This window comes from Camelina sativa, chromosome 4 (assembly GCF_000633955.1).
Source record: "Camelina sativa cultivar DH55 chromosome 4, Cs, whole genome shotgun sequence".
Lineage (NCBI taxonomy): Eukaryota > Viridiplantae > Streptophyta > Magnoliopsida > Brassicales > Brassicaceae > Camelina > Camelina sativa.
In genome coordinates, this window is record NC_025688.1 from 16,202,995 (window position 1) to 16,215,432 (window position 12,438).

Below are 12,438 nucleotides of genomic sequence, written 5' to 3' on the forward strand. Positions count from 1 at the left end.
ACGTCGAGTTAAATTCATGATTTTTTTTATCAGATTTGATTTTATAACCCAACTGATTTTTATATTTTTTAAAAATGTGTATCTGAAATTTAATTTTTTTCTTTAATACTAATTTAAAATTTTTAATAAAATAATATTTTATTACCATCTTTAATTATATATAAGTTTCATCAAAATATATCAAATATAGGTTCAAAACCTAATATATATTAATATATATATACATAATTGGCCTAACTCTAGTTACAGGCCAATTTATTCTGGTCATTATATCTTAGCCGAACACATGACTCCACGCTTCTTTTTTTTTTTTTTGGACAAAGACTCCACACTTCATTACCGCAAATATATCATTGATCTGACTAGCCGCGTTATTAAATCCTTTTTTTTTTTTTTTTCAAAATCTTTTCAAAAAGTCTTCTTGACCATGTCACTGTGTCAAGAAGGAACACTACTAGCCAGCAGCCAAGCGATAAGAACCGGACATGAGTACCGGATTGGGATGAGATTTGTTTGCTCCACAGCACTGGTCGAATCGCTTAGCCCACACTCACCAGCGATCCACCACCAATCGTCTAGTAGATCAAGAAAATCTATTCTGAGCAATATATATTAATATATATATACATATATAAGAGAAAGTATAATACTGGCTTTAATATAATGACACAACATCAAAACGGTATGTTTGTAGATCATACTTTACAATATGTAAAGGAAGTTTGTGAAAAAAAAGGTTCTTCAGGTTTGATCCATTAAAGACATCTATTTGATACTATTTTTGGGTGAAATATTACTGGCTCAAATCATTTTGTAAAGTACTACTTTTGTCTTTGTGTGTTACAAGTTGTGAGATATAGGTTGTTATGTTTTCATATCGTCGCAACCAAATCACATGGTATGTCATCCATCATCATTATTTTCGCAATCACTATTATCATTGGTTCGTTACAATAATGTCTTTCCTTCGTTGTTAATATTAATTATGTTAACCAAAACAAAAAAAAGAGCCACATGTATTGGTACGTACTATTATACAACATGAGAAAATATAGGATTACAACGAAATCTATAAATAATATATATAGCTGGATCTGTGCATATCCCGTTGATATGTTTATATATGCATGCATAAAGCCATGGTAAAAGTATTATTGACCTTATAAATGAAAGTTTGATTTATTCGGTAGTACAATTATATTCGAATCTATGCATGCATCGTTTACAACTCTATTTTAAAAGCATCTACTTTATGTTTTATTAAAAGATGACTTGACTAGCTATGACTACTTTTCGTTTGCTTAACCCCGAATCATAAGTTATAAAGTAGTATAAGAAAAAAAAAAGGAATTGAAAAAGAACTACTGCATTCATTCATCCTTTTTATCCAAAAAGAAGAGTAATACATTCATTTCGTCGAATGCCATGCACTAACAACAACAACAACAACAACAAAAAAAAAAAAAAAATGTAACATGTCTATCTCAACATATAATACTAGATCGAATCCTTAATGGAAACATCGTAGTCTAAAAAAAACAGATTTTAGATCAGTAGAAAGTATCATGGTTATGTGGAATGATAATTGATATATAATACTAGACCAAATCCTTAATGGAGAGAACTCGTAATCGAAAAACAAAAAGCAAGGTTAGATCAGTATGACGTATCATGGTTTATATGGAATGATTATCTTTAACTAATAACTATAATATGATTAATCTTTTTAAATGGATTATAAAGTGCGGAGCCAAAAAATACACAAAACACCATGGTGGTGGGTTCCGATATTGATGACAAAGCATCAACTTCTTATGTACTAAATTTTTCATTTATAGTATTTTTGAATAAGCATAAAAACAGTATTATACATTACAGTGTTGGTAAGTCTATGCTTGGAATTTTATGGCTGTCAAATCAATATTTATAAATTTTAGAATGGTCTCAACATAGTAGATTTACGATAGAGGAAAAAAAAAGTAGATTTACGATACAAATCGCAACAACTCATTCTACAAAATTTGTTAGACGTAAACGTCTTATGGACGTAAAGTTAAACAATACACTTGCAACAGTATCGCACAATTTACAGTTTATCAATATACTTCCATTAACGATGTGGCTATTCTAGAAGACATTTTATTTGGTTAGGGGTTGCTTCAGATGTAAATATGTAGAAGATCATTTTGGTAGTTCTTTACTCTATAGTAATCTACACTCATAAATTTTTCCTCTTATGGGCTATTAACAAACTGGCCCTTTTGGCACTCATGTACAATACCTACAACATGAATACTTTTTAATTTTTAACATTAGTAGATACGGTCCTGCTTCTTTAAATTTATTTTGACGTTAGTACATTTAACCTCATTCATTTAAATTACATTAGAAACAAGGATGTTGTCACTGTGTACAAACAAGATTCTTCTACATATTGATCTCGCTTAATGTTGTCTATGTTCCTCTTAAAGTGTAGTTCTAGTTTGTTCAAAAAAAAAAAAAAAGTGTAGTACTATAGCTTCAAATAGTAAATACTATACTAGCATGAATCCTCTGCATCAAACTCCATTTGAACTTCGTATAAGCCATCCGAAACCATCATATCTTCCACTTCACACATCCGAAATTTTTTGGATTTTGGAGGGTCATGATTACACTTGATCCACCCTTCTGTCGGCATCCTCCATGGCATTGATCTGGTGCTTCATAAACACATTTTGGTTTGTATTAAATAATGAGATTTAAAAAATCCATATGGTCACACGGATAGAGAGGTAGAAATTAAATTAAAGACACCTTATGAATCTTTCCATTCAAGCAACAGACTTTTATCTATGTTACTTTTTATCATTTCTTTTGGAACAACCTTTTCCAATAGAATTTAACTAATTTAGTCAGAGCATTACTAAGAATTTTTGTCTAATAGATATATTATCTTTTCACGATGTTTCTTAACTTTCTTTTTAGTTTTATAACAAAATGAATGTTACATTGTTCAGATCATAATAATACTTTTCATCTCGTGTACATTATATAACCAGAAAGCATTAGTATCGAAGAACTTATTGTTAATTGACGTATATAAATTATGCCACAGCTTAATACTTACAAACAATTATCACATGGATTTCTATATAAAAAACAAGGATTGAAGTTTAATTGGTTAGTTTGGAGTCTTCAAAATAAAATACAGATTTTGAACTGATATGAAAACTTACTCCTTTCTATTTGCTAAGAGAAACTTACTCCTTAAGTTAGCAACTTTTGAAATTAAAAGAGAAAGGTGCGATATAGAACTTTCTAAACATTATTGAACATGTTCTGATACTTGACTAACCATATTGAAAGAGATGGCATAATCACTTTAATTATACAACACACACATCTTATCTATATATGTTTAAATATTCGTTTAAGAAAATTAACGTCTAAAATATATACTGTATATGCTTAGTGCTTTGGTACGTCCCAGTCTTACTGCATAACTACAAAGACAACGGGATTTAATCTGAGTCAATATTTACTTATACAGTTACATATTTTACATAATCAAATTAATATAAGTCTTAAACACGTTTTTGTATTAAGTCAGGGTTACGTGTAACTGGTATATAAACAAATTTCGAGATATATTATCACCCATGTAAATGCATGTCTCATGTCTAACTGGTATAAACAATCATACAGATTTATCATCCATGGAATTCACTAGGTACATCTATTACAAAATAATATAACTAGATTTAATTTAAATCCGTCGATTAAAAGTTATGCCATATTTAAAAAATAAATAAAAAATGAACAACGTTGAAAAAATAAACATGAACAACGTGAGGTGTCTGTGTAATCAGAAACAATGGGGGTCTTTTCTATAGTCGCATTCTGGTATAGTTGAGGCGTTTTTTTTTTCTTTCTTTGATAGGTTGATTTTGGAACAACAGATTGATTTATTATGAAAACAAAATGTATAGATTTTAATATATTTCTATGAACTGTTTAAGTGTTTATAACTATTTCGGAATAGTCATAAGAGAATATTACGAAAAACACTCAGAAAATAATGTTCACTATCATTTCATTAAGATTAACCTTGGTTGGTAGGTGCCAGCTCATGTTCTTTAATAGCCACATTGCACTTATATAAATTATAAGATTTATATGTAAATGTTTTAAATATACCAAACTTTTACTATACTGTATGTTTTCGATCCCCAAATAATCTAACGTAGTATTCATTACTAAATTAACTACCACCAACATTATTTTGATACATTATATCGTAATGTTGGCTTTTAATGAACTGTCGAAACTGAACGGCGCAATTACTTGTATGTAGAAAATTAGTAAATTACTCTAAAAATATTCTCAAAAGATATGTGACAGATTTTTTTTTCTAATATATATAATTTTTTAATACATGTCGATGAATAGAAACAAAATACGATATATGTTATGAAAAATAAAGATTTGAAAACATGATACGTATGATTTCAAGGAATTTTATATTCTAAAAAATTATGTCGACGAATACAAGCTCACTATCAAACGAAAGAATAACACAAGTAATTAGAACTAGGACACAAGTAAATTGATAAAGCAAATTTTGTTCTTATGGTAAAATGAATAGTTCAATGACGCGTGTCCCACCAATAAGCACCACTCACTCTCAAGTCCTCAATATATACTTCACATACAATCCTTTCACTCACATATATAAATACACACGGTCACACACATTGTTTTAGAATGTAAATAAAACACAACCAAACTGAGTAAAGAAGAGACACTAAACCAAGAAACAAAATGGGATACGAAAGGCTCGGACCATCCGGACAGGCAACTGGTTCGGTCACAAACTCCACTACTACTACTACAGCTCCGATCCTAAACCAAGTTGCCACATCGTCACAACCGGAGAACAACCATCGGAGAAGCAAGAAGAAGCTTGTAGTGTCATCAATCGTCTTAGCCATCGCACTCATCCTCGCCGCCGCGATCTTCGCCGGAGTAAGATCACGTCTCAAACTAAACCAATCCGTCCCAGGCCTAGCTCGTAAACCAAGCCAAGCTATCTCTAAAGCTTGTGGATTAACACGTTTCCCCGAGTTATGCGTTGACTCACTCTTGGACTTCCCCGGCTCACTCGACGCTTCCTCTTCCAAAGATCTAATCCACGTGACGGTGAACATGACGCTTCACCACTTCAGCCACGCTCTCTACTCATCTTCATCCTTCTCCTTCGTCGACATGCCGCCACGTGCTCGCTCAGCTTACGACGCTTGCGTCGAGCTGCTAGACGATTCAGTGGACGCGCTCTCACGCGCTCTATCCTCAGTCGCATCATCCTCCGCGAAGTCGCAAGACGTTACGACGTGGCTTAGCGCGGCTCTGACGAACCACGACACGTGCACAGAAGGGTTCGAAGACGTCGACGACGGTAAAGTGAAGGATCAGATGACGGCGGCGTTAAAGAATCTCTCGGAGCTTGTTAGCAACTGTCTCGCGATATTCTCGGCGAGTCACGAAGGAGACGACTTCGCCGGAGTGCCGATACAGAACAGGAGGCTGTTGGGAGTGGTGGAGGAGGAGGGAAGGGACGAGAAGTTCCCGAGATGGATGAAGAGAAGGGAGCGTGAGATATTGGAAATGCCGGTATCTCAGATACAAGCTGATATTATCGTCTCGAAAGACGGTAACGGCACGTGCAAAACCATATCGGAAGCTATCAAGAAAGCTCCTCAGAACAGTACTCGCCGGACTATCATCTACGTCAAGGCCGGAAGGTACATTTACGCTTTTACCCTTCGCATTTACCAATGTTTTTAATGACTGTTGCGTCCGTGAATGACGAAAGTGAAAACTATAAGAATTCTGTACGGAAGGTTTAATAATTGCGTATCTGACTCTTACTGTGATCTCTGTGTTTTATTTTTGTTATTTGGAAAAATAAGATATGAAGAGAACAACCTCAAGGTCGGTAGGAAAAAGATCAATCTGATGTTCGTTGGAGATGGGAAGGGTAAAACTGTCATTTCTGGAGGGAAAAGCATATTTGACAACATTACTACTTTCCACACGGCGTCGTTTGGTGAGTTCTTAATAAACCTCACTCTTCCTTTTTACCATTACCTTTTTCACTTTTTTGGAACTCTTTTCAAATAATACAACAATAATGATAAATAGTTTAAAGTGAAAAAACACGTAGAACCCAATGTTACTATTGCAATAAAAAAAATACAAGGAAGATGTATAAATTGATACACTAATCTTTTGAAGATCTTTTTAGTGCCATAAAAGTTAAAGATTTTTTTGTGTTGATTAAAATCTTAAAAGGGAGCTACACGGTGGTCAACATTTATGATATAATAAATGTTCCTTTTCTTTTGCCGTGGTTTAATATATACTTTTTGATATACATATTTTTTTTTACTGAAAAGGATATTTTATTAATATATAAAAGTTAAGAATGAAAAATATATATACTTTGAGAGGAGAATTATTGGAATCAGATACATGAAGAGGGGCCATGAGCTAGGCTGTCTATAGATATCGGATTGATAGGGTTTTTTTTTTTTTTTTTTAAAGTGTCTGATTTTAGATTCTCTTAAATTCAGAAATTTTTACGAATATTAGTTGTCTTTTCACCACTTGTGTGTTTATATTCTTTCATATGAATTATGGACCACTAAAAGAAAGCTAATATATTTATGTAAAACTTGTAAATAGTAGTAGTAGTAATGTACTCGAACCAGTAACAAAGTCAATATAATGGACCACCTAAATTTTTGTAAGATGGTGATATTTGATTCCCTTTTCCTGTTTTGGTATTTTCTCAAACTTTTTCGCCGAAGGCACACTCCGTAATCCATTTTTAATATTACATTTTTTCTTTTAATCGTTTCTTTCATATAAACCAGTTTTGAAACAAACGTCATTTACCCATTTTCGGCCACTTCGGCTAAAGAAGAACCTTCTTACCGCAGACTAAAACTTTAAATTACTTTTGACCAACTTTCTATCACGCATGCTTGTTAAGACTTAAGACCTAAGTTGTAGTTCTTACGTAAGTCTACTTCTTATGTTCTAGTCTTCTAGAGAGTTTGCACACACAAAAAAAAAGTCTTCTAGAGAAGACCATGATATAGTTCTTCGAAAATCATTGAAAATTCAAAATCAATGATCATATAAACTATCATAAAAATCTAAACAAATGTACTTGTTTGGGAAGTTTTGGTTTAGCAACAGTTTCGGCTCAGTATCTTAGAAACTTCAGTTTGATCTAATCTTATAATGCTTTTTTGGTAACACTATATAACTTTATTTATTGGATTGACTTTTCCATATGATTACGATTGAATTCGGTTAGGTAAAACACACTAACACTGAATCGGACATCCTATGTGACGCTGCCGCTTATCCAACTAAAACTCACATGCATGTTGTTGTGGTTCTTTATGTTCATTTAATACACACAACTCAAATCATCGAACATTCTTTTGATAAAAAAATGTTTATATACTACTTTACATTCATCTTCTGTGTCATTCCTAAATACCCACATCCACTTACGCTCATGAATAAATGCATACTTGATACTCCACATATGTATGCATTGCATATATATGTACAGACACGCACACATGATCAAAATACAGATATGCAATTATGCAAACACAAATAGAAGAATATGAGCGTATCGTAAGGTTCGAAGTTAGGCCGCGCAATTACTGACCACACATATTTGTATATAAAAAAAACATGCATGATGGGAGACAGAGAAGAGTAGCATTTATTAACATATATAGTTGGAGGTGGGTCATGGCTCATTATTTAGTTGAACGCGTTAGAGACCACTAGCTCACTAGTTTTGTTAATTTGCATACAACATTTCTAGGTAACGACATTTCTCGCATACTAGTTTTTACTTTAATTACATATAAATAGATATTTGAATTCGTTTCCTCTGACTGCATTTGTTGCGTCTATATTTAGACCTTAAACATGTATATGTAGTTTTTTGGACTTTTGTAAATATTTTTATTTAAAGAGTTGGTAAAACACAAAACATAATTATGCTTTTTCTTGTTTTGTTTTTTTGTTTTCCAGCTGCGACCGGAGCTGGATTTATTGCAAGAGACATCACATTCGAAAATTGGGCCGGTCCAGCAAAGCACCAAGCAGTGGCACTCCGCATTGGAGCTGACCACGCGGTGATCTACCGATGCAATATTATCGGTTACCAAGACACACTATACGTTCATTCAAACCGCCAATTCTTTCGTGAATGCGATATCTACGGTACTGTCGATTTTATCTTCGGGAATGCAGCTGTGGTGCTACAAAACTGTAGCATCTACGCACGTAAACCCATGGATCTTCAGAAAAACACAATCACGGCTCAAAACAGAAAAGACCCGAACCAAAACACGGGAATATCGATACATGCGTCAAGGGTTTTGGCCACATCCGATCTCCAAACGACAAACGGTAGCATCCAAACGTTTCTAGGCCGACCGTGGAAGCTATTCTCTAGGACGGTGTATATGATGTCGTATATCGGTGGTCATGTACACACGAGAGGTTGGCTCGAGTGGAACACAACATTTGCTTTAGATACGTTATACTACGGAGAGTATATGAACAGTGGACCGGGGTCAGGTCTCGGGCAACGTGTGAAGTGGCCTGGGTATCGAGTCATCAATTCAACTGCCGAGGCAAACCGGTTCACGGTAGCAGAATTTATATACGGTTCGTCGTGGTTGCCTTCGACCGGAGTTTCGTTCTTGGCCGGATTAAACATATAGATAGAGAAAACTGAAATGCTTATGTTTTTTCCGATGAATTGTTTCATTCTTACTGGTCCTTATATTAATGGACATATCATTAATCCTATAAATATATATTTTAACTTTTAATTGTATTTTCTCAAGAGGTATTATCCAATAAGATCGTCTCGAGGATAATTTTTCCATTTCATTTTTATCTTGACAAGGTCAATGATCCAACTCGATCGGTGCGATTACCACCATACAATTTTTTTTTAACTAGTTTGAATTACATACATTTTGATTTTTGAATATAAATATAAAGTTCATATTGTGTCCTTAAAACGAAAATAAAATAAAATTTACATTAATTCCTTTGTGTGTGTGTGTGACAAAACGAGAGCTAAAAAGTCCAGCGACATTATTTTCTTGAACCGACTAAATGGGTTCGAAAAGACTATTAAACACGAATTGTATTCAAACAGTTTAATATTGCACAAATAAGTATGAATTGGATGTGTCGGTGCTGATGTGGTGGTGAAAGAGACTGAAAGAGGAACCGAATAGGTCACGGCCGATGACCGACACTGACAGTAGGGTCCACAATTTTGAGAACCTTATGTTCTAGTCGTTCCATGTTCTGTGACTTAACTATCAATATTTCAATAATACGAAAGCACCAATTTCGTCACTTTCCAAATTACAAGAACAAGAACTGAGATAGCATTACATATCATTGAGATAGCATTCACATAAGTAAATTGACGACACAAGTATAGCTAAGTTATGTAACCTCTAGTGGTTTATTTGCTTCACGTCAGCAATTTGAACCTGCTAAGGTCATTATATTATATACATCAAACAAGAACTCATGTATAATTAATTACCCATCTACCATATATAAGTCTAACAAATTAGTTATATATAGTTCTACTTTTCAGGAAAAAAAAAAATACCCCATCATCAACCATACTTATTTTGCGAAATAAATAATCCACAGAACAAGAGCCCAATGATTGAATAATGCATTTTAGAGTTAGGAGACCGAAATATACGATCTCGTTAATGCGATTTTCAGATGTTTTCGAGTTTGATATATCCAGTTAGTAAAAGATAATCCAAGTATATACTTCCAATAATGGTAAAACTAAAATTAAGTAAGTTTTATTGGATCTAAATTTGAATCAAGTTTTTCTCTCTTTTTTTTTTTTGGAGAAAAACTTACTTTTCGAAAGATCCATGCTAGAATAAAATCCAAACATTCTACAAACAATATTAATAATCGTCACGTTGAGGTTCCAACGCCGCAACGCGGTTCTTATGTGGTTTTAAGCTCAACCGTATTACTGTCTCCAATCAAACGTTGATCCACATTTGTTCATTAAATAAAAGTTAATAATAAACTATGCAGCAAACTCACGAAAAAAGAACCTTNTTTTTTTTTTTTTTTTTTTTTTTTTTTTTTTTTTTTTTTTTTTTGTCAAGCACCTTGCTTCTATCTATCTATGCAGCAAATATGTTGCGTTTTTACCATTTTGCTTCGAATGTTCAAAACTCAAAAAGATTTCAAAAAAATATTAATTCATCATTCATAATGTTAAAAATTATCTGTCACAATGGATATAAATTTCACCTTAAAAGTATGTTATATATTAAACGAGGTAAGATCATTAATGATAAAAACAACAATGGATCGCTACAAAAAAAAAAATCGAGCTAGTGGCCCAAAAGAGCCCATATCTGAATTGGCCACACCAAAACCACACTTATCCTCGTTCCCAAACAAACCCCTAAACCTCATCGTCTCCAAAAACTCCTAAAACCCTAAACCACTCTCTCATTTCCATCTCAAAGGAACCATTTCTCCACTGAGAAATATCAAACATTTCCAACCATGTCGATCTCCAAAGCCGCCTTACTCAACCACCTTCAAACACTAGCGAGATCCTACCGTCCACGTGTCCCGCCGCAGCCATTTCTCGCCGTCCGATACATGTCATTCGCGACCCAAGAAGAAGCCGCCGCTGAACGTCGCCGTCGTAAGCGTCGTCTTCGTATGGAGCCACCTGTTAACTCTTTCAACAGATCTCAGCAGCAATCTCAAATCTCTAGACCGATTCAGAACCCTAACGTCCCCAAATTGCCTGACTCTGTGGCTGCTGTCGTAGGGAAACGCCTCGATCTCCATAACCACATCCTGAAACTGATCCGAGAGAATGATCTTGAAGAAGCTGCTCTGTACACTCGTCACTCTGTGTATTCGAATTGCCGGCCGACGATTTTTACAGTGAACGCTGTTTTAGCGGCGCAGCTTCGGCAAGCCAAGTATGGAGCGCTTCTGCAATTGCATGGATTCATTAACCAAGCTGGTATCGCGCCTAATATCATCACTTACAATTTGATTTTCCAGGCTTATCTTGATGTTAGGAAACCTGAGATTGCGTTGGAGCATTACAAGTTGTTTATAGAGAACGCTCCGTTGAATCCTTCGATTGCTACTTTTAGGATATTGGTTAAGGGTTTAGTTAGTAATGATAATCTTGAGAAAGCTATGGAGATTAAGGAAGATATGGGTGTTAGAGGTTTTGTTGCAGACCCTGTTGTTTATAGTTATCTTATGATGGGGTGTGTGAAGAATTCTGATGCTGATGGTGTGTTGAAGCTTTATGAGGAGTTGAAGGAGAAGTTTGGTGGGTTTGTTGAGGATGGTGTGGTTTATGGGCAGTTGATGAAGGGGTATTTCATGAAGGGGATGGAAAAAGAAGCCATGGAGTGTTATGAGGAAGCTACTGGAGAGAATTCAAAGGTAAGGATGAGTGCTATGGCGTATAACTATGTGCTTGAGGCTTTGAATGAGAATGGGAAGTTTGATGAGGCCTTGAAGTTGTTTGATGCGGTGAAAAAGGAACATAACCCACCGAGGCGTTTGGCTGTAAATTTGGGAACTTTTAATGTGATGGTTGATGGGTACTGTGCAGAAAGGAAGTTTGGGGATGCTGTGGATGTTTTCAGGCAAATAGGTGATTTTAGGTGTAGTCCTGATGCTTTATCGTTCAACAATCTGATGAATCAGCTGTGCGACAACGGATTGTTGGCTGAGGCTGAGAAGCTTTATGGTGAAATGGATGAGAAAAAGGTGAAGCCTGATGAGTACACATTTGGGTTGTTAATGGATACTTGTTTCAAGGAAGGTAAGATTGATGAAGGAGCTGCGTATTACAAAACAATGGTTGAGTCAAACCTAAGACCGAACTTGGATGTGTATAACCGATTGCAAGATCAGTTGATTACAGCCGGGAAACTCGACGATGCAAAATCCTTCTTCGATATGATGGTGAGCAAACTCAAGATGGACGATGATGCTTACAAATTCATCATGAGGGCGTTAAGCGAAGCTGGTAGACTCGATGAGATGCTCAAGATTGTGGATGAGATGCTAGATGATGACACGGTCAGAGTGAGTGAGGAAATACAAGAGTTTGCGAAAGAAGAGCTGAGGAAAGGAGGAAGAGAGGGAGATCTGGAGAAACTAATTGAAGAGAAAGAGAGATTGAAAGCAGAGGCAAAGGCGAAAGAGTTAGAAGAAGCAGAAGCAAAGAAGAAGAGTCAACAAATTAACATAGCTTCATTAATTACTCCAAAAGTAGTGGAAGCAAAGAAAGAAGAGGCAAAG

At 34.9% G+C, this 12,438-nt stretch overlaps 2 protein-coding genes across 4 annotated transcripts in view; both read left to right on the forward strand.

Annotated features, from left to right (window-relative positions):
* On the forward strand, positions 4,708-8,974 carry LOC104780747 (probable pectinesterase/pectinesterase inhibitor 34). Its single transcript, XM_010505270.2, has 3 exons — positions 4,708-5,783; positions 5,952-6,088; positions 8,107-8,974. Exons 1-3 carry the CDS (start codon positions 4,804-4,806, stop codon positions 8,802-8,804), a joined length of 1,815 nt encoding a protein of 604 aa, XP_010503572.1. The 5' UTR covers positions 4,708-4,803; the 3' UTR covers positions 8,805-8,974.
* The window catches only part of LOC104780748 (pentatricopeptide repeat-containing protein At3g49240), a 2,443-nt gene continuing 555 nt past the window's right edge, over positions 10,551-12,438 (forward strand). Inside the window, exon 1 of one of the 3 annotated variants that reach the window (XM_010505272.2) lies at positions 10,551-12,432. In XM_010505272.2, coding sequence (XP_010503574.1) covers positions 10,660-12,432 — 1,773 coding nt within the window. In that variant the 5' untranslated portion in view covers positions 10,551-10,659. The remainder of the gene's footprint in view (positions 12,433-12,438) is intronic. The other 2 variants (XM_010505273.2, XM_010505271.2) reach the window with 2 other exon arrangements.

Bases quoted from the DNA above. Each gene is read 5' to 3' on its own strand.
- LOC104780747 (XM_010505270.2), top strand. From the start codon at position 4,804: ATGGGATACGAAAGGCTCGGACCATCCGGACAGGCAACTGGTTCGGTC. The intron at 5,784-5,951 runs GTACATTTACGC...TGGAAAAATAAG, and splicing joins ATCTACGTCAAGGCCGGAAG to ATATGAAGAGAACAACCTCA. The intron at 6,089-8,106 runs GTGAGTTCTTAA...TTTGTTTTCCAG, and splicing joins TTTCCACACGGCGTCGTTTG to CTGCGACCGGAGCTGGATTT.